We start from the raw sequence: 22,841 nt of genomic DNA on the forward strand, positions 1-22,841 counted from the left end.
CTCTCTCCACACTAGCCGCTGGCCAGATTCAGTTGCCATAGTGAAACAACATTTGTCAGAGAACATCATTGTGGATCACTGTTGTTGACCCCAACCAATATGCTCCCTACACCAATGATCTCATACTCAATGATTTGGTTGAAGTGAGGTGCATTTAACAGTCCTATATCCATACAAACCAGCCTGATTTACTGCTGTGAAATAGTTCTGGTAGAGGCACATGTACCAGTAGTGGTTCCAAGGTCTCTAGCGACCTGCCTGGGACTGAGAAGTCTGCCCCTTTTCGCCACTGGGGCTATGTATTGATCCTCTTGCAGTGTGGCGGGCCATTTATGCCCAACGGCTTGCTTTTGCACAGCATACCCAACTTCAGCAGCGTCTTTTAACCACAAGGTGGAACTTTTGGACACATCCATTACTGTGGCCACAGTGGTGACACTCTGACAAGCTTCGAGCCGTCCAACTGCTTGTTCATGATCGTAAGCACATGTTGCCATACCACATGGAATGTCGCACTAATCAGTTCCACATCTGTCATCAAACAACATACTGCATGAACTGTCAAATGCATACAGGGCATTTGTGCACAGGTTTCTCTGCAATCGACATACTGCCCTCTACATTTCCTTTTATTATCACTGGTCGGGCATTCCATAGCAGTTGCTGATTGTTCCGGAGCAACAAAGGGAGAAGTTGAAGTATCACAGTTTACATTCTGCCTGTGTACTACACAACACACTCCAATTGTTCTCTTTCTAAGGAAGTGGCACTGCTGAGGTATGTGCCGCAGAGGGAATCAGTTTTGCTTCTGCCTCTTTTGAACATTTGTATACTCTATTGCTTGTTAAACAGGGTGGCCCATGAGAAACCAGCCCTGTGTACCAGGCTGCTCATTGTCACCCACCAATTGTCATCTACTGTTTGAAGCTATTGCAACTATGGTTTGTGTTGTCAGTATCAAAGTCTAATTATTATGTGTTTTTCAATTTTTTGCTGTTGTTGTTGCTGTTGTTGTATCTGCTTGTGGCGGGCAACAATTTGTGTGTAATTGGTGAGCAGCCTGTGCTCAGGACTGGTTTTTGATGCATCACCATATATACAGTAGAGCCCTTCTATTTCAAGGTTCCACATAATTTGAACTGGTCTTAAGAAAATTAAAATTTTACATAAAACTAGAGTAAAAACCCATTTTCATATGTTATCTGTTTGTACATTTTGTGCACTTTCAAATGTGTTACATTTTAAATTTTCTTTCAATTTCCCATGCACAATACAGGTAAAGCTGTCCCACTTAGGGTTTTCGTTCATAATGCTCAGAAATAACCTTAGCTTCAGACTACTAATGCATTCCTATTCCACAGGGACAGGTGTTTCGAGGAGGTGTGCACGTGTTCTTTCTTGTCGGCCCTTCACTAATCGGGACGACTGACAATCAGTTGTAGATTGTTACCCCTATTGTTGTGGCTACTCAGCAACAGTGGTCATTAAAATACAGTATTCCTAAGTAACAATACAGTGCACATTTTACAACATTGGCTGTCCACTGTTTTATGTACTGTAGTTGCTTGTTTAGTTACATCTGTGCTGTAGTGAGCCCACCGGTGTTACATTAATTTTGAAGTGTTTTATGTATGTATAGTGTACTGTACATTACTTAACTCTGTGTTTCTTAATGTTTTAATTAAAATGTTACAATGAGTGGTAGGAGTAGAGAAAATTTGTGGCATTCAATGTGAAACTGGAGGCTTTGAAAAGACTGGACAAAGGAGAAACATTAAAAAAAAAAGCTTGCTGCTGAGAATGGAGTGCATGAAGTGAGAGTTGGAGAGTGGCATAAAAACAGAGACAAAATTGAAAAGTTTTCATTAACAAGTGTTCTGTTTCATCCTTTGAACAGAAGCCAGTGAAGAAATCTGACTATGAAATAAGGAGTGAAGCTTCCTTTGGTTTAGTCAACAAAGACAAAAAGGAAATCCAATTTCAGGGCCTATTCTGCAATAAAAAGCTGTATTTTTTAGAAATGAGTTACAGGAAGGTGAGGACAATTTTACTGCAAGTTCAGGATGATTGGGTAGGTGGAAGGAGCGGTACAGTGTAAGGCAGCTTGAAATTTGTGATGAAAAACTTTCCGCTGTTTCTCAAGTTGTAACACACTTTTGTGAGAAATTAAAAAAAAATTATACAAAAAGAAAATCTTACTCCTGATCAGCTGTATAACTGTGATGAAACAGGGCTAAATTATGAGGCTGGTTTGAAAAGTTCTCGGAATCACCACGAGAGGTCAGCACTAGCGAAACAAGTTGTTCCCGTGGTATTCATTGCACTGTTGCCTGTAAACAGGTGCCACGTCACTCCTCTTGGAAGAGAGCTTTGGCAGTGACTGGCTCTTTTGTTGTTTCCGCGTAGTGATTTGCGAAAATGGTGGGGGGGAATCGAGATTTGAGCACTGATTACGTACTTTGTAAAGAAAGGTATGAAAGCAAAGGACTTTCATGCTGATTCCCAGAATACACTGGGGGACTCTGCTCCTTCATATTCAACTATTGCCAAGTGGACAAATGAATTTAAATTTGGTCGGGACAGCTAAGATGATGATCCACACAGTGGTCGGTCAAGATGTGTCACTGCTCCAGAAATCATTGCAAAAGTGCACAAAATGGTCATGGAGGATTGCTGATTGAAAGTGCATGAAATTGCTCATGCTTGCCTGGCATCATATCGCAGGGTAAATCACTTTTTAACCGAAGAATTGGAAATGAAAAAACTATCTGCAAGATGGGTGCCCCGACTCTTGACGCTGGATCAGAGACGTACAAGAATGGACATATCGGGACAATGTTTGGCCCGTTTTAGAAGAAACAAACAAGATTTTTTGCACCGGTTTGTGACCACAGATGAAACTTTGGTGCACTACTATGCTCCAAAGACAAAACAACAGTCAAAGCACTAGAAACATGCCGATTCTCTGCCACCAAAGAATGCAAAGAAAATTCCTTAAGTGGGAAAGGTCATGGCACGAGTGTTCTGGGATGTGAAGGGGATTCTGTTTGTAGATTATCTCCCCACTGGGCAAACAATTACTGGAGAATACTATGCTAACCTCTAAACAAATTGCAACAAAAGATACGCGAAAAAAGGCCAGGTTTAGCATGGAACAAAGTCATCTTCCATCAAGATGACGCGCGCCCGCACACGTGCCGTCGCCATGGCAAAATTACAAGAACTAAAGTATGAATTGTTGCCACTACCACCTTATTCATCTGATATGGCTTGGTCAGACTTCCATCTCTTCCCAACTGAAAATTTTTCTTGGTGGGTGAGATTCACTTCAAACGAAGAACTGATAGCCGGAGTTGACAACTATTTTGCAGGCCTGGAGGAAACTCATTTTCGAGATGGGATCAAGGCATTGGAACATTGTTGGACCAAGTGCATTAATCTACAAGGTGACTAAAATGAAAAATAAAGAGTTTCACTGATGTAAGTACTTTTTTTCTATTCTGTTCCGAGAACCCTTCAAACCACCCTAGTATAAGATGCTTTCTCCTAAAACTCTAGCGTCAAAAGAAGAAATGGCTGCCCCAGGCTGCAAAAAACTTAAAGAGAGGTTAACAGTTCTTGCAAGTGGAGATCTGCTTCTTGAAAAAAATCTGCTTGAATGGACAAAAAAGTAGTAGTAGTTATTTGAAGATTTTGTTGCAGACACCAAAAGATACCTAACGAAAAAATGCTTCCAAAGCAATCTTAACGCTTGACAACGCAATTGCAATGTGCTGGTATTCCCGCAACGCCAAATCTGAAAAGTTCAATATAGTCTATGGACCAAAGAGTTTTACAATGCTAGTAAGAAAAAAGGGTATTGTTTGCTTCAGATGGTTCTACAAACATTTGATTCAGATGCTTCTGAAATCAACAGAAAGTGAAGGAACCATTAAAGAGTTTCTAAAAAGAACTACAATAAAAAGATGTAGCTTACTGGATAGCCAATTCATAGTCTGAAATAAAGCTGGAGACACTAAAAAAGTTTTTGGACCAGATTTCACAGAATGAAACGGATGCCTACAGTACACACAAAGATGACCTACATTGGCAGAACTGTGGAAAATTGTTGCTGGATGTGAAAAAGTGAATGCGAGTGATGTTCCAGAATGGATGAACAGTTTGAAGTGACTGGTCTTGCAATTGTTGAAATGGTTCGTGAAACTGCTAAAGACAGTGACAATGAGGAATTGGCTGAAAAAATTGTACTAATGATCACTCACACCGAGGGTTCGGCAGTGCTAGGTGCGGCGTTGCATTATATCAAGCAGCAAGTGGTAGCTACTCCAGCTGACACTACGCTTCTTAGAAGACAATATGACATTGCTGCTAAAAAATTAGGTTATATTTTGAAACAAAGGACTATGGACAATGTCTTTAAAATGTATTTAAATTTTTGTAACTTGGAAATGTCTGCCCATGTATGAAAATATAACACAGGTATGTACTATATTTTTTTATTTGTTTTTAAATCATTATTGTGCTGATTGAACATTTAATCATGATTTACCCATTGATTCAGTGATATTTCCATATTATCCGAGTTTTTTTGTAATTCGAGGTAGCCTCAGCCACAGTTAGCTTGAATACTGGGGCTCTACTGTAATATTTGTTGTGTGTACTTTATTAGCAACATGAACATTGAAAAAGCGAAAGAGCTGACACTGTACATACACTAATGTGAAATATCATTAAATGTTTGATACACACCTCATACTTAGTAATACAGACAGATATCGTAGGATGCTGCTATGGTGCATTACAGGGGGCTCTGTCTCTCGCTGCTGTATGTCTAGCCATCGGCCACCTTCTTACCTACTGTGTACTCTTCTAGATGTTCTTCCTTGGCCAGTTTGAGAACAATATTCCAGACAAATAACTGGTCATTTGGCACTCCCCCCTTCTACACCCCCCCCCCCCTCTCTCCTCTATATATGTTCACCTGTGGCAGTTTTTGCTACTCATTGTGACACACACTGTATATAATCTTGCACTTGGATGCCCCTCTCAGCTTGGCACCCCAGTTGGCTGCAATTTTTGTGATAGATACTGTATAGAAATTGTACACCTGTGGTACCTCTGGTGCCCCTCTCAGCTTGGCACCCCAAGCAGTGGTATGTGTCACTTAGGCCTTAAACCAGCCCTGGTTGTGTCCAATTAAAATCTCATACGAAGTGCGAATAATATTATTTAGCATTTATTGAGAGCAGCTGGTTTTACTAGACAGCTGCAACAAAAATGTATTTGTTATTTGTTTACAACACATTTTAACTCAAGGTCCTAGAACTGCCCTTCCATTGTACATTTTTAATTTAGGATCCCAACCACCAGTAGACTGTGAGACCAGGATTAAATGACACATCTGGACATTCTATATAAAAGGTAGATTGATACTTGCCATAAACATGACATGTTTAGCTGCAGACAGGAACAACAAAAACACTGTTACACATTGACCTTAAAGTGATGTATTGTATTTTCTGCCAAGTACAGTATACAGTAATAAACTAAGTTGAGCCTCACTGGTCACAGAAATATCTGTTTGGAAATAATATAATATTTGAAAATAGAAACTGAACTCTGTAGAAGGCTTTCCGAGTCTGTTGATCTATCAGTGCTTCAAATGAGCAGTCCTGTCAAACAGCCTAACCTCTGACACAACCATAATAGTGACTATATCAGTGACAAGTTGCATACAATGAGTATTCTCTGTGCTTTCATTACTTAGAAACATTTATTCCTCCTCACTTCACCTGTTTCTATATGACCTAGTCAACACTTTTCGTACACCCCTTACTTTGGCAGCAATTCATTTCTGGACTATGATCTATGTTGATGATCTTCGTATTCTATGTGACGGAACATCCCTTTTAATCATTTTCCTCACTTGGCAACTGACTCTGCACTTTTTCGTTTATTACACATTACCTTCTTTAAGATCAGATCACCGTCATCCCCAATGATCCATAAAAGCTTACACTGAAAAGTGACACTCATCTTGTGTTTAACGGCTCAGAAGTAACTTCAGGTGTGCCCCAAAAAGTGTGTTTGGACCCTCGCAGCTCATGTTGTATATTAATGACCTCAAACTTTTTGCAGAGGACACAATTGTCTATAGTGAAGTAATGTCTGAAAGAAGCTGGATGAATATTCAGTCAGATTTTAATAAGATTTCAGAGTGGCGAAAAGATTGGAAATTTGCTTTAAAGTTAATAAATGTAAATTTGCGCACGTCAAAAAAGGAAAAAAAGATAGTATCCTATGACTCTACTATCAGAGTGTCTCTGTTGGATTCAGCCAAGTCTTACAAATACCAGGGCATAACAATTTGTAGGGATATGAAACGGAACGATCACATCAGTTTATTGGTAGAACACTGGGAAAATGCAATTATTCTAAAAGGAATTGCTTACAAATCACTTGTGCAACCCATTCTGTAATATTGTTCAAGTGTGTGGGACCCGTGCTAAATAAAGACTAACAGAGGTTATTGAAAATATAGAGAAAGCCAGCACAAACCGTCACTGGTTTGTTCAACCGATGGAAGATTGTCACAGAGATGCTGAAGAAACTGAACTGGCAGGTTCTTGAAGATAGATAAAGGAAGCCTATTACAAAGTTCCAAAAAAAATGCCTTTGAATTATGACTAAGAACATACTGCAACCCATAATTATCACTCACATAGGAATCACAAATACATGATTAGATTAATTACAACATACTCACAGAAGTATTTAATCAATCATTCTTCCCACATTCCATATGTGACTGGAATGGGATGAAACCCTAATAACTGTACAATGGAACATACCCTTTGCCATTCAGTTCACAGTGGTTTGCAGAGTACAGAGGTAAATGCAAATAAATATGTGAAATGGGCAGTTCGCACTTAGCTGATTTAGCAACAACTTGTGCACAAGTACACCAAGGATGAAAACTGTAGCATTGGTTTATCCTGTTCAAAACAGTGAGCTGCAAAGGTACTAAACAAGTTAAATTATGTTACTGAAAAAAGTTAAGTTTAACACTGGTTAAATTTTGTTTCTTTTCCTTTACTGGAAACACTAAGTTTCCTTAGAACATAACAGAGCTTGTCTTCACCTCCACATTATGAAAATAAGTCTAGGTTGAAGCAGAAATACTTTCAAAGGAAAGTAAACAATACCATGAACTCTCTTATCTAAAAGCGTACTTAATGCAATATTTTCCAGTTACATTATACTACCATCAGTGGTGTCCCATATTACCCAGCCTGTTGGCATGGTGTCATTGTTTGGTTCATTTGATCACCTTACTTGCCAACTCGTTTTGAATCCACACGGGCACTCATCGCGTGTTGCCAGTCTGTGTTAGCCTATCCGTCTCAGCCAGACTGGTCCGCATAGTAGGACTAGTCTGACCTGATGTTGCCACATCTCACTCTCCCTGCCCTGCTGGGCTCTGCTGTAATGGACTGGGCTGTCAATACCTCACATATTGTAGTCCAGGATGAACTCACCAATCGGGCCTCTAGCCTACAAAGCAACAGTAACCATCACCTCCAAATGGCGTGATCTTTAACAAGTGTACTGGATCGTAGTGTCATTTGGCTCAAATTTATAAGAAATACAAATAACTGATAATCAAAAATTGTTTTCTTTGTTTCTTTATTATAATCTGTTATCACACTTTTTTTTTTCTTGCAGTTTCTTATGACAAAGAAGATGTGGCGATCCAGTGAGTATTTCATTGTGTGTGTCATCTCTAAGTGAAACACATGCGAGATTCTTATTAAATGCATCCACTTTTTCCATCAGATCAGAAATAAGCTGCTTCTCACCTTGCAAAGTCTTATTGAGAGCATTCAAGTGTGCAGTCAGATCAACTAAAAAGGCAAGGTCTGCAATCCATTTCAGATCTTCTAATTTTGGCTCTGCCTTTCCTTTTTCCTTCAGGAACTCAACTATAACGCGTCTTAAATTGAAAAATCTTTCGAGGCATGCACCTCGACTTAACCAACATATTTTGCAGTGGTAAATAACATCTCCGTACTCTTCATTCAGTTTCATGAGAAACTGTTGAAACTGACGGTGTACTAAGCCATGAGACTTCAAAAAATTTACTATGGTGACTACCAACTTCATCACGTGCTCCAAATTTGCATATTTAGCACAAAGAGATTCTTGGTGTACAAAACAATGAATTCCGTACAAATCTTCTGTCAATTATCCTAGTTTTTTACGCAACAATGCTAGAAGCCCATTTTGGGCCCCTCGCATTGCTGGCACTCCATCCGTGGTGACTGAAACCAACATTTTCCAATTCAGGCCAATGGCTATCAACTGCCTCTTCAACTGCTTTTAGCAAGTCGGTACCCCTCGTTGTGTCTTTCATTGGTACTAAATCTAACAGTTCTTCCGTCACGTGCAAATTTATGTGGACTCCACGAACATAAATCACTAGTTTTGCCGTGTCCGAAATGTCGGTCGACTCGTCCAAAGCAATCGAGAATGCAATAAACTTGCAGGCACTATCAATTAACCGCCTGTAGACATCCGCTACCATACCAGCTATGCAGTGAGCTATTGTCTGTCTGGAAAGACTAATTTCACTAAACTTCTTTACTTCCAGTGGCGTCAAGAGTTCTGCCACCACAACAATACACTCCTTGATGAAATCACCATCACTGAAAGACTTATTCGCTCTTACAATTTTGAGCGCTATTTTGTAGCTTGCTCTTAAAGACAGGTCGCTATGTTCGGTTGCAGGCTAAAAAAAGGAAACAAAAACTGAGTGAATCTAAATTCGAATTCTAATAACAAATATGTACAAATACAAACATCAGAAACACAAAGATTTGTAAGGGGTACTCACATTCGGTCCGTCTTGCTGCATAACACTATGTCTTCTTAATTTCGCCAACTTGTTTGATCTATCAGCCCCAACTACATCATTAAGTTCTTTGTGTGTGGTGTTATAATTCCATTCTATTGCAAATTTGTGGTGCCTGGCGAGTATGAGACTGCATTCTAGACATTGAGAATTATCATCCTTCTCTTCGAAAAAATATTGCAATTCCCATTCACCTCTGAAAGCTCATGACGTTGTGTCACTACCCCGCCTCTTTGTGAGCGTGTGTTCCATTGCAACAGCCACTGTACAGTACTTATAAACTTCCTACGAATGCCTAACAAATAGCGAGGAATAAACACCGCTGCCACTGCGAATCAACTAACACACCATATGCCGGATGAAAAGATGTCACATCGCACAGCTAGTCTAAGGTCGCGCCGTGCCGAGCAGTGTCACGAAAGACTGAGGAAAGCAGAGTAGAAACTCAGTGCAGACTTCAATGTGAGAAGCTTAAACTGGTTTCACGAATTACTGCAACCAAACACCATTTTTTCTTCAATTTTTATTTATTCATGATCGGTTTTGAATCGCCTGGCGATTCATCATCAGATGATACATTTAGTTTGGAGCATTGTGGAGGTTGTGCATTGTTTTTATTCTTGTGGCAGGCACTACTCTGGAAAACATAATGTGCGCTTACCAGTATTGTTAAATATCAAGTGAAACAGGCACTTTTCCACTGATAGCGACTCCCACATACTTTACAAAATATAAACAAACCAGAGTGTCTTTGGTATGTTTATATTTTGTAACATCCAGATCAGTGCCTGCCACAAGAATAAGAACAATGCACAACCTCCACAATACTCCAAACAAAATTGTATCATCTGATGATGAATCGCCAGGCGATTCGAAACTGGTCATGAAAAAAATAAAAATTGAAGAAAAAACGGCGACAGGTTGCAGTAATTCCCGAAACCTTTAACAAGACAGTCGCAGTGTTCAAAATCCAGAATGGATAAAAGGCTTACAATGGTTTCCACAACGAAACCCTGTCTCAAAATCTGATAATCTCGAGAGAGATTCTGGTCAAATGTAAATTATAACAATGGCAAGACACAGTCAATACCATCACTGCAAGATAGCAATTCTACCGATAACAGCACCATAAAGTGGAGCTACTAAACACAGTTTTCCAAACTTTCTTGACCAAAGACAATGCAGAAAGTATTTCAGAATTCGAATCAAGAAGAGCTGCCAAAGTAAGTACTTTGGAAGTAGATACCCTTAGTGGAGTGAAGCAACATAATTTACTTAATATTGTTAAGTCTTCTGTTCCAGATTGGGTTCCTTTCAGAGTATGCAGATGAAATAGCTCCATTTTGAGCAATTATATACAATCACTTGATAGAAAAAAAAACCTACATCTAAAGACTGCACAGGTCACACTAAAGTAAAAGTAATATGTTGAAATACGGAACCATACCAGTGACATCAAATTGCAACATAAACTGTGTTCCAAAATTATGAAATACGTCGAAGAAACTGCTCTACTGACAAATAACCAGTATGGATTCAGAAAATATCATTCTTGGTAAACACAACTGGCTCTTTATCCATATGAGGTAATGAAAGCTATCAACTGGGGATTCAAAATTGATTCCACAGTTCTAGATTACTGGAAGGCTTTTGACACTTTTCCTCACAAGCAACTTCTAATCATATTGTGTGCATATGGTGCATTGTCTCAGTTGTGAGACTAGATTCATGATTGTCAGAAAGGTAACAGTTTGTCATCTAATGAAATCCAAGTAATGTATAGGGTTTCTCAAGGAAATCTTATAGATCCTCTGCTATTCTTAATCTATGCAAACTATTTAGCACACAATTCGAAGAGGCTTCAAGATATCTGCATGGTGTGAAAAGTAGCAACTGACGATAAGCAATTAAAAAAAAAAAGAGAGGTCCTCAACATCAGTACTAAAAAAATTCCTAAGTCTGGTTACGCAATAAATTACACAAATTGAAAGATAGCAGATTCAACTAAATACGGAGGTACTGCAATTACAAACAAGTGAAACTGGGATCATCACATGGAAACTGTTGTGATAAGAGGTGAACTAGAGACAGCATATTATTGGCAGGATTAGCACAAATCTACTAAAGAGACTGCCTCAACTACATCTGTCAGTCTTCTCCTGGAATGTTGCTGAATGGTATGGAATCCTTGCTCGAGAAGACAGGGAATACATCGAAAAAGCTCAAAACAAGAGCAGCTCGTTTTGTACTGTTGCTAAAGAGGTGCAAGAAATGAACATAAGGTAAATGATTTGGGGTGTCAATTGTTAAAACTAAGGTGTTTTTGTTGAGGCAAGATCTTTTTCACAAAATTTAAATCACCAACTTCCTCCTCTGAATATTTTGTGTTGCCTACTACTTACACAAGGAGAACGATCATTGTAATAAAGTAAGAGAAATCACAACTCCCATGTGCTATTTGAGAGTGCAATAGTTGAGAAACAATCATAACACGATTCCGTGAACCCTCTACCAAACACATAAGTATGAACTGCAGAGTAATCCTGTACACATAATGCCTCGGCAGAACGTGATTTCAGTTGTGCACGATTTGTTGATTCAGTGAAAATTGGTGCTCAAAAATCAAATGACATTTTAATTACACATAATTATTTGGCAAATTTACCATAAAACTGCATTGTTTTCTTTCGTTTAAGTACAGGATGAATATTCTCTCTTTTTTTCCCCCCCAGACTGAATAATACGCAGAGCGCTTACAATAAACAAGAGTTTCCTGCTTCTTGAGACAGTTACCTATAATGGATTTTTTACTGTATTTTGTTAAATCTCTTCTACGGAAATGTAAAAGTACACATGTAAAATATTTCTTCTGTGTTTTAATTTACATTCATTCTCTCCAAATTGGTATTTATTTCAGTTGCAGTCAGTTTATTAATTCTGATCAGCTCCACCTGTCATTCTGAATAAGCACAAAGTGAGCGATTCTGTGTGCCATGGTCAGATTGTTGTTTTATTGATTCCCAGAACTGAGAACATACTTGTAAAACAGTAAGACAGATTTGAGAAAAGAAGTTTCTTGTTGTGTCAGAATGACTTCAATTTAAAAAGGCAAATAACAATGAGAAAAGCCACAAATTTCAATAATAAGATAAGTATATATTTATAAACAATGTATATGTTGTACAAATATCAACATTTAAAGGCCTGATAAACCTATTTACGTCACTATGTATGTATGTACGTACAAAGATGTATCCTGGCACAATTTCAACAGCCCTACATCTTGTTAGGAGAAAAAAAATTGTTGCATGTATGCATATTCATACATTGGGTTTTAAATCTGTTGGTTTCTCAACACAAGTCGCTAAAGGAACAGAAATTTCAAATGGATTAAGGATACTGTGGCAGATATTGTCAGAAGCACTGTTATTAAATGCAACGACAGACTGGACAACGTAAATCTCCATTTAAGAGCTAGTAGCTTACAGTTTATTATACCAGGTATGTATCATAAAAATGAATGACTAAAGTTCGTCTTTCTACCACATGCATGAAGCAAAGTATCACACATATAAAATACTCTTTGGTTGAGTGGTATAATCACAATTAGATCTTCTTCAAACAGCATACTATCTTTCACAGTGTAAGCCAAGGAAAGGTGTAAAATCCCCATTAAAGGCATGGCTATTTGAAATTGCAATGAATTTAAGACATTGCAGTTTCACCATAATAGATCATTACCTTTCTTGCATATCTATGTATTACAAATTTCCTAGGTATGTACACCATGCATAAATTTCATTTGTACACAATTTCACTGTGATTTCCTGCATCATTTCAACGTGGGATTTAAATCCATCCCCTGGGGTTCTATCAGTAGACATTCTACAATCACAGATCAAGATACAGTGGAACATGTCTAAAGTGACTGCCCACATACACACAAATATGAAGCCAGTATTCATGTGTAATTCTTATCTTTTCAAGCCACGAAGTCACACCGACTCCTTAATAATTAAAGTTTTCATCATATAGAATCATTCTATATGCGCAATAGTACACCGGGTTAGGTCAGGTCACCGCAGAAAGGATCTGATTAGGACTGCCTCACAGAGGTCCAGGCTGTTCAGGTATAAGGGAGGCAAAGAAGCTTGAGAAGAATGTCCATGTGATGGCAAGGAGAGACGGCCTCTCGGGTTCTTGAACAGCACGCTCGTCTGTGTCGCTATCCCCATCCCTTTGAGGAGCAGGGGCTGCAGCTTCTTCTCCAAACTGGTGGACATTCCCATGCCTCACTATATCACGCCCTGCATGCACTACATTGTTATTCTCAGGTACGGGTGCTGGTGGTGGCGCTGGCTGTGGTATCGCTGCAGGAGCTTGTACACGAAAGAATCCAATCTGGTAGCTGCACACACACACACAAGACATAAAATTTTACAAACCAACAGATCCTGGAATGTAATTTAAATTAGATTAATTAAAAATATTTCTGGTGTGCGCTAATCTCTCAAGGACATTGAATTATTATACATATTGCTGTTAATTATGGAGCTCATACTCACAGGTACATTATTATTCCCAATGCAGACACTATGATGAATCTAGTGGGCGAGGAATAGAAATAAACTATGCTAAAGAGGACCATCACTCTACTCAAGAAATATATCCAATATAACCAGTCTCTGTTTGCTCTGTCATCATCATCACCACCTGGAATGCACAAGGATGCAAATAAAGTGAGCAGCGAGAAATGGAAGATAATTAACAGCTTCTAGATGAAATATTAATACCAATAGTCAAATATAATTTTTCTGCACTTGATGGGAAACAAATATACTTTTTGGTACATCTGAAGAAGTCAGTTTAAGTATAAAAACAATGCTTCTACCTATCAGATTACCGTCGATGGCTTGCTCCTGTTGGTTATTGGGCACTGCTGCTGCTGCTGGCTCTTCCGCAACAGGTTGTGTGTAAGCGTCAGTCTGTATTCCGTTAGGAGCCTGCCCATAATTATTCTGTACAGCAGGACCAGACGCCAGCCTACAGATGAACACAAAATTTATTGCATTTAGTACAAACAATATTTTTTTTTCCAATTCGTCATTTTCATGGTCATCTGTTACCCAGAAATGGCTAGTGGAATCTCAGTTTAGACAGAATCCCTTTCACGACTCAAATAATTGTTAGTGTGTTAAAGACACACGCAGAAGAAGAGAGAGGCACACAGTCAGTAGTGTAACCAATGAGAACATTGAACACAGGAGCAGTGCTAATTCGACTTTTCAGACAAATTCCAGTTCTGTGTACTGCATCAAAACCAATGTACCTGTTTGTAATGACTCCGAGGAGAACAAGTGTTGCCAGATTACATTTGTCATCATCATATGGGCCCAGCAACTGGTGTGATGGTATGGGGTGCCATTAGGTATACAACACAACCACCTCTGGCTCACATTGCAGATATTTTGGACAGCAGGTGTAACAGTTCAAAGGTGTTATGGTCTGTAGCTGTTCTGCACCTTCGAGATCACCATGATGTTACCTTTTAGCAAGACAAAGTGTTGCCATGCAGTCCTGACCACCCCCTCCCCCCTTGCAACAGAGGGTGTTATTCCATTGCCTTCACCAGCATGTCTTACAGATCCCTCATTCATTGGAAACATCTGGTCACTGGTTGCTGTGAGCCTGGCACATTACCACCTACCATCCACTCTGATTAATGAACTCCGTCAGAGTTAAAGCAGATATCCTTGCTACTTTACTGTATATGCACAAAAAACAATGTTTCCTTATCTTTCCTGGTGTTGCAATTTTACTCTATTTGTCTGACTTTTGCAGAAGTAGCATACTCCATACAATAACATTCTCCGTACGTATTAACTACAGAATATGCAACTGAATAGAGAAACTACCACTCTTCTGCACCTTCATCACGTGTTTGCCCTTACCTCTGGAACCAATTTGGAATAAATCATTAATGTAAATAATAATAATAATAATAATTCCTACCAGTTTTTGTTCACGGATACTTACATCTGCATGTACTGACTCATGTAGTACGCATATGCCTGCTGTACCCAAGCCATCTGTTGAACCATATTATTAGGGTCAAGTGCACCACCTGTTGCACTGAATGGAGCTGTACTGACATAAGGTTGTGCCATGGCAGCAGCCCAAGCAGCACGTGGATCCGGTGTTGGAATTTGAACATGACCCCTGTCATGCGCTGCTAGACCTGAGTTGCTTGAAGAGGTAGCAGCTTGAGGCAACGAAGTGTTAGACGCGGATCCAACTGATCTCTGCCTTAAGCCATCTGGTTCTACCATGGTACTGCTCGCACTGGTTCTCACATCTTCAGAACCTATAATTGGATGAAAGAAGATACAAATCCTAAATTTAATACTTTCTTATTGCCCCTTTCAATAGCATATTATCTGTTGGCTGTCTCAAGGATTGTATGTGCTTAACAGTACGCCAGCAGCATTTAAAATCTGATCGAGAGGGGGGGGGGGGGGGGGGGAGGGAAGAAGAAGAAGAAGAAGACAGGGAGAATCTTTGAAAGAAAATATTAACTGGTCTCTTAATAATTCACAATCATTTTTTTCTAATGTTTATTTACCTGAACTAGGAACAGTTGCTTGTTTACTACCACAATCACTCATTTTAGATTGTGTTTTACTATTCTGTTCTTTTGATGGGGTACACACTAAGTGAACTGTATGAGCTTCTTGTCCCTCATACCATCTAAGGATGTCCCTCAAGACAACACTATCAGACAGCAGCTGGCCCGAATAGATTAGTTTCTGGTCTTCAGTTCGCTAAAAATATAACATCATCATTATAGTCACCATAGTCAATTCATAAGCCTGACGTTTAATTACTGGTCGATATTATCTGGCTATGAGACTTATTTTTGATTACCATACTTACTGGTTTACTAGGGTAAACTTCTGAAAGATAGCCTTTCAATCGTTTTATTGTCCAAGTTGGTTCGCACTTTATTGTCTGATCTTCTATCTGCTGATTGGGTGCTTTAACTATCAATGTGACTGGCATATCAAGCATGTCCATCGCTGTTCAACTGCTCCGACAGCTGAAGTTATCTGGTAGAGCCACCTGAAATGTTTTTCAGTTGTTTGTAACAATGATCATATAATACAGGTAGGTATAGACATTATCACTGTATAGGATTGACTAATAGGCCCTCCCACTGTCCTAAACAAACTACAGCCCTCCAGAATTTTATATTTTACAACAAGGCAACCAGTTGCACTCCAAAACAGAAGTCTGGATGTCTACTATCCCCACTAATGAAACTCTCTGTAGCATCCAAAGAATTTCAGTCAAATGGACCTTTAAGGAAGAAGAAGCACATATAATAATAATAATTATAATAATAATAATAATAGTAATAATAATAAGACAACATTTGTTTTGCAGTGTGAGTTCATTAATTTTTTTTTACATATTAACAATAAGGTACTGGAAACCTGAAGCCTCATACCATAACGTTTTCATTTTAGCACAATGACAATAAAATTTATCCACTGAAACATTGCTCCAGTGTCTAGTGAAATATTAAATATCTCTACAACGTAAGAGAGAGAGAGTTTGGAGAAAATGCAGCTACAAGTAATAATACACAACTGAATGTTATCCACACTGCAGTTACTTTTTACTTACCTTCATATTTTTATAACTCTCCATTTTCACTCAGTCCATTTATTTTGCCTACTCAAAAAGATAATAACTGTTCTTGGAGTTAACTGACAATATTTTCAACTCTTATTAGACTATTATGTCCATAAGACTAGCATGCAATTAAAATCTGTTTTTACTCTCATCACTATCATACTGTTAAACCCCTTTCGTTTTTTAATTACAAGGCTCCATTTTACTTCATTAATTTTGACAACCTAGAATGAGAAGAAGAAACCAATAAATCTTAGCTTTTCTTAGTCTGGTGTTGGTGGTATATAAACATTGCAAAGTTAGGTGAAAGGAAAAATCACCACTTGAAAATTTTATCTCCGGCTATTTATACAAAGTTCTCACTGACTACAAAATCATTCTATTCTTACAGAGAGAAAACTCTCGCAGCAGCTATTTCTAAGAGTGTCATAACTATAAATAATTTAGGAGTAGAGGAGACCGCCTATCAAAAGAAGCATTGAGTCACACACACACACACACACACACACACACACACACACACACACACACACACACAGATATATATATATATATATATTTCTCTTCTGTGTGCACCTGTCGACAACTCAATGCTCCCACAAATTTCGTGAGGGGTCTGCTTTACTTCTATATTATTTACATTATGCCAGAACTTTCCTTACTAAATCGTACAATGAATTTCATGATGAACTTGTATCTGACTTGACTATAAAATCCATGTTTTAGTTATGATGTGAGTAATCCAACCAGTAGGAAAACAAATGAAAATCTGAGATTCCTAACTCAGCCCATTATTTTTTCAGGACATTTCTCTCAATGTGTCTCGAGAGAACTGAGCACTGGAAGGGCAGGTTTTGGGGAACAACTCATTTATACTTTAAAACCTGGAATTAAAATGACTAAAGTGAACTTTAATCAACTGGTTGTAGTGATAAGTTAAAACTGTGAAGTAGAAACAGACTTTAACTAGTACCATTGCCTTTAGGGGGTAGTACACTATCAGTTCTATTATGCGGCACTGCTAATGGGAAAGCTTCAACCTGTCACAGTCTTCTGCTCATTCACTCTTCTCTTTAAACAATAGTGTCAAAATGACAATCCAGACCTGACTAGCAATAGTTACAGCAATTTACTTGCTTAGTTCCATTTACAGATAGCGTATGTGATGTAAATACAGATGAAAAGCAATCCAGCAAGCATTGAAAGATAGTGTTGCAGATTACCCATATGTTGTGCATTCAATACCTCTTTAGTCTGATACTTGGTAAAATTATGAGAGTTAACCAGTTCTTACATTAACATATCACCATCATTATTGTCATCCTCGTTGATGGGGAAAGGGCTCCTCCACACATCGTCTGTTTCAGCATGGTTTCCCCCCACCCATGACCAGGACACTGTCTTGGTCTTTCTTAATCTCTTGGAATATAAGAAATAGCCTCCTCATTCTATTTCTCGGCTTACTTAATTTCCAAAATGTAGTATGGGATCATTTCTTTGGAGTAACTTATCTAGGCAACCTAAACTTTTCAGAGTCCAATAGTGTGTAACATGAATTATTTTTGCGGGATTCCAACTAAGTCCTGTAGAGGCCTGTTCAAGGAATTGTGGATACTAATTTCAAATGTTTACATACCACCGGCTCATGTGATGGAATTAACAATAAATTGATCCTCCCAAAGATTTTAAGTCACTTACTATGGTACGGAAAGGTATCCATCACACAGAAACACACGTTTTCAATAACTTCCCAGCAGCCAAAAAATTTTAACAACTTATACTAGTAAAGTTCACTTTAAGAGGAGATTAAACCATCTATTGGCAAATATTCCTGCTAAATTAATCAATTCTAAAACAAGATACTTGTCACTTCTCCCGTATTCCCTGACTTCTCTCAACTGGCTTAAATCTCTATCTGGAGAGGTAATCTTTCTCCACTCATTCTTTCAAGATTTCCATTCCAGTTTCTCCTATTTTCTTATGTTTTATTGAGGATATTAAATACATTTCTGAATCTGTTGACTCTTGTGCATCCCTTTACTACTCTTAAAAACCTCATCTCTGTTGCCTGCATGTGACTTTCTTGATGTTTACTTACATCCATAATTCACTTCATAAGCAAATTCTGGAATGTCATTATCTTATAAAATCTTTTTTTTTTTGTTTCCTCGTTTTGTTTTTCATTTTCAGATATCTGTTTTTTGTTCACCAAATAATCTCAAATTATCATCAATAAATATCATATACAGTTAATGTTTAAAAAAAAATCTGACTTCTGCAGATCATCTGTGCAGTGATGTGATCAATGTAAATAACTTTTCAACAGGTTTGTCTCTGATGATGTATGGCTTCAATAGCCTAAGAATCATGACAATATTATGAAAAGGATAGATTGCTGTTCACTGTATACAAGAGACAGTGAGCATTAGACAGACACAAAAAAACGGACTGCTATGCATGTAAGCTTTCAGCCTTTTGGTTGACAGCTCAAGTACAGCAAACTTTTTGTAGTGCTCGCCTGCGACTCAGCGTCTCCTCTATACGATGAGTAGCAATCAATCCCTTTCATAATATTATCGTTATTCTGTTGTTGTTGTTGTTGTTGTTATCGTCTATCTCTATCCTGTGCAAGCTGCTTCATCTCCCCGTAGCAACCTACAGCCTTCTGAATCTGCTTAGTGTATTCATATCTTTGTCTCCCTCTACGATTTTTACGCTCCACGCTGCCCTCCAATACTAAATTGGTGATCCCTTGATGCCTCACAACATGTCCTGCCAACCGATCCTATCTTCTAGTCCAGTTGTGCCACAAACTCCTGTTCTCCCCAATTCTATTCAATACCTCCTCATTAGTTATGCGATTTACCCATCTAATCTTCAGCATTATCGTTATTCTATCCTGGATTTTTCACTGTTTGATATAGCTTGAGAATTATTATGTGCACTCAGTTTATTGTACATTTGTGTGTTTGGTGACAAGTTTGTTATCACCTCTTAAATGAAACTATGTTTTATTATCATTCAACTTACACTATATTCATGAGGATAGTTTCACTTGGGGTTTGTGACAATCCAGTTTATTCCCTAGTCCATTTTTTTTCCCTCTCTCCCCTCGTACTAAATAAATTTATCTTTCAATTGCTCCTGACAAACCCTAAACTTCTGAATCTTTCGTACTGAATTCAAAACTGATAACACACACAGGTTGTACATCCTTTGCTCCATACACATCATAACTTGAATCCCAATTTAGCTTCCCGAAAGCACTTGAGGCAAGTTTTCCACTTGTTTATTCATTTTGCTATCCACTCATTTGTTTGAGTCTTAAACACAGAACTTCTACTATACTTCATTGTAAATTTTTACAATTTTCTGTGCATGTCGATCATGCATTATTTTGCACTTCTTATAAACGATTTAACAGTCTACTTTTAAAATAAATTTGTTAAGCAGTTCTACTTGTGCTTGACATCTACTGCAGTAGGGGCAACTAGTACAGTGTCAGGAAATCAAAGTGATTCATGTATCTACAGATAAATAGTCTACACACCGTACAAAGTGTGGTACGAGATAAAACGTAACTGCAGGTATTTTTATCAGGCGTTAATGCAATGTAAAAATAGGATCTAAATTCCTGAATTTGGGACAGTGACCCTATAGGACGCCTTTGGAATTAAATTACTAACCATGTACCTTGGCACAAATGAAACTGCAGGGCTGGTCTGAAAGCTGTCACTTACCACAACAAAGACATCAGATGACGACTTGACAAACACTGTCGGTGACGGATGATGAAAGGTTGTTTTAAACAAACTCGAGCTGTACGCTTAACTACGCACAGCAAAGATAGCCACTACGTGATGCTACTATCTCAAGATTAGGCAGTTAGTTTTACAAATATTCATTAATGAGTAAAAAATCTGTTTCTTCGACGGGCTAGAACCAAACAGCAAACGTTTTCTACAATACAATAACTTTGAGTTGTTTACTATTTACCGTCACTTACTTTAAAACATCAACAATCAGGCAAATTACGGTAGGCAATTGTAATCAGACGGCAGTGGTTTCCTGGATATGTAATCACGACAATCACTGAATAGCTTCATATGAGAAAATGTGCAGAAAGTTAAACCGATAATAATTACTATTGCAAAAGGCAAATGGGGGTCTCATTAACTGAAGTTCTTCCGTGAGATTAACTTACCACAAAAGATGAAATTTTCTTCCTTATGGGAACTCGCTATTGATGCCAGTTTTCATGTCAAATCACAGTATCGATGAAATACCAGAACTGTCAAGCTCACTCGCAAATTTATACACCAAATACGACGTACTACTTGATAGTCTCTCTCCAACTATTTGGCGGTATTTCATTGGCTGCTGCACAACACTTCTTCACTTGCTATTGGTTGATATGTAGGAACAGCTGACTGACGTAAATAATAGTAGGTTGTACTAGAGAGAAACAGAACAATTCGTGTGCAAGAGGCGAGAAAGAAGCGGTTCCAAAGTTTTAATATTCAGGGTGCATATTATTGGCACATGAACTTGTCGGTTTCTCTCTTTGATTTATAGACAATCCTAAGATCGTCCCATCTGATAAGCTATTTGGTATTATAATTAATACGAATTTACATGAAAGCTATTGTCTATTGCCAAGGTCAAATGTGTTACATGACAGAAATTTCATCAGCTTGATGTAATATGGGCAATTTAAAAATGTCAAAAGAATAATCTGCATAGAAGAACGAATAAAAATATGACTTTGTTCGTTACTAACACGTTTATCCGCTTAACTTCCCTATCTCGACATTGAAATGATTGGTGTCATCTGCTGAGTAAGATGCAGATTAATTTATTCTAGTTCAGAAGTTAGGACTTATTGGTAGGTATCATATGGATTTATCAAAATCTGATATTTCCGAGCAAATGCCAATTCCTTTAACCTTTAATGCCAGTTATATGTAAAGGAAATGCATAAAACTATGAAATTTTATCATATTGTAACGTTACACAAGAGCGATACGCTGGTCGGAAACTTAAGACCTAACCTTTTTATTGCAGCATGAATGGAACAGAATATAGAAACTGCTATTGTAACATTTATCGTATTGACGAAAGCAGTGTTGTTCAGACTTACGAAATACGTTAAAAAATGTAACTTACTACTTTTTCCAGCGCAAAGTACATGCTACTGACGAGGCTACTCCGTTTCAGAATTTATGAACTCTTATGCGAGGGACAGCACCAATATTCCATTTAGCAAAGCAGCTATGTAAGTTATTTGCCCCAGTTAATAACTTGAGACTTTTAATCCACTTTTATTCTTTTGATTACATTAGGTTTCCCCCCCTAGACAACTTATAAGCCCTGGACTTCATAAATCGGAAAAAATGACACTCACTCACTCTCTCTCTCTCTCTCTCTCTCTCCCTCTCTCTCTCTAGAACTTAACGCGTCAGGTGCTCCGCTTTCCACCTTGTAGACAATTTTTTCCTCGTAAATCAGTTAAGACGAATGATCAAATGTTACTTTAGAAAGGGCACGGCCCATTTACCGCACATCATTGGCAATCTGCGCTTGTAATGACTTTGATGTTAAATTGATTTTTTTTATCCCAAACTTAAAATGTACTATCTGCTTTAATATCACTGCCCAATAAAACATCCACCGCTTTGCAATCATCCATTCTCTCCATCAAACCACGTTAGCAGCATTCTAGCCATATGGTGAAGCACATCTAACTACAGACACACCGGTTATCAGTCCATCCCCTTAACTAATCTGCAATCTATTGCAATCCTACGATCTGTTTAAGGGAATTGGGCAGTCCAACTATTGCTTCACAGTATATGTAAAGTTTGTTGTAAATAATCCACTACCCTTCGAAAGAAACAATGATAACTTAATTACAATAACAGAATGGAAAATTACATTCATTACTCCACATTAAGGTTGTCTTCAACACAAAAAGGGGTGCATAATGCTTCAACAAAAATTTTTGATCACCTATGCAGTGATATAAAATTTGTGTCTGACAGGAAAGTAAAATTTGAAAACAAACTGAGAATGTTTCTCCTTGACAATTCCTTCTTTCCATAGTAGGAATTTTTATTACTGCAATTTTTAAAAGGAGGCGTGAATTGCTAACTCGAATCTATATGGTTTTTTTTGTAACATAAAAAAACAGAGAAATGCTCAGAATGTAACCATATGTACAAGTTAACCTGTGATG

The 22,841-nt window shown here is 38.1% G+C and overlaps 2 protein-coding genes across 10 annotated transcripts in view; one reads left to right on the forward strand and one right to left on the reverse strand.

Annotated features, from left to right (window-relative positions):
- Window positions 1-12,046: 12,046 nt before the first annotated feature.
- On the reverse strand, window positions 12,047-21,951 carry LOC124615280 (homocysteine-responsive endoplasmic reticulum-resident ubiquitin-like domain member 2 protein). Of its 6 annotated transcripts, none has more exons than XM_047143036.1 (7): window positions 21,773-21,951; window positions 15,845-16,030; window positions 15,534-15,732; window positions 14,948-15,275; window positions 13,803-13,954; window positions 13,477-13,624; window positions 12,047-13,319 (listed from the first exon to the last, which is right to left on the reverse strand). In XM_047143036.1, the coding sequence occupies exons 2-7, from the start codon at window positions 15,983-15,985 to the stop codon at window positions 13,019-13,021; spliced, it is 1,269 nt and encodes a 422-aa protein (XP_046998992.1). In that variant the 5' UTR covers window positions 15,986-16,030; window positions 21,773-21,951; the 3' UTR covers window positions 12,047-13,018. The 6 variants fall into 6 exon arrangements, with proteins under 6 accessions (XP_046998992.1, XP_046998996.1, XP_046998990.1 ...); XM_047143040.1 differs by lacking the exon at window positions 21,773-21,951 and adding an exon at window positions 20,811-21,134 and having other exon boundaries at window positions 13,815-13,954; XM_047143034.1 differs by lacking the exon at window positions 21,773-21,951 and adding an exon at window positions 20,811-21,124.
- The window catches only part of LOC124615281 (acyl-coenzyme A diphosphatase NUDT19), an 84,260-nt gene continuing 82,820 nt past the window's right edge, over window positions 21,402-22,841 (forward strand). Inside the window, exon 1 of one of the 4 annotated variants that reach the window (XM_047143041.1) lies at window positions 21,402-21,491. The gene's annotated coding sequence lies outside the window, so the exon portion shown is untranslated. Of the gene's footprint in view, window positions 21,492-21,732; window positions 21,882-22,841 lie in introns of those variants that run through there. The other 3 variants (XM_047143043.1, XM_047143044.1, XM_047143042.1) reach the window with 3 other exon arrangements.

Source organism: Schistocerca americana, chromosome 5, assembly GCF_021461395.2.
Source record: "Schistocerca americana isolate TAMUIC-IGC-003095 chromosome 5, iqSchAmer2.1, whole genome shotgun sequence".
Taxonomy (NCBI): Eukaryota; Metazoa; Arthropoda; class Insecta; order Orthoptera; family Acrididae; genus Schistocerca; species Schistocerca americana.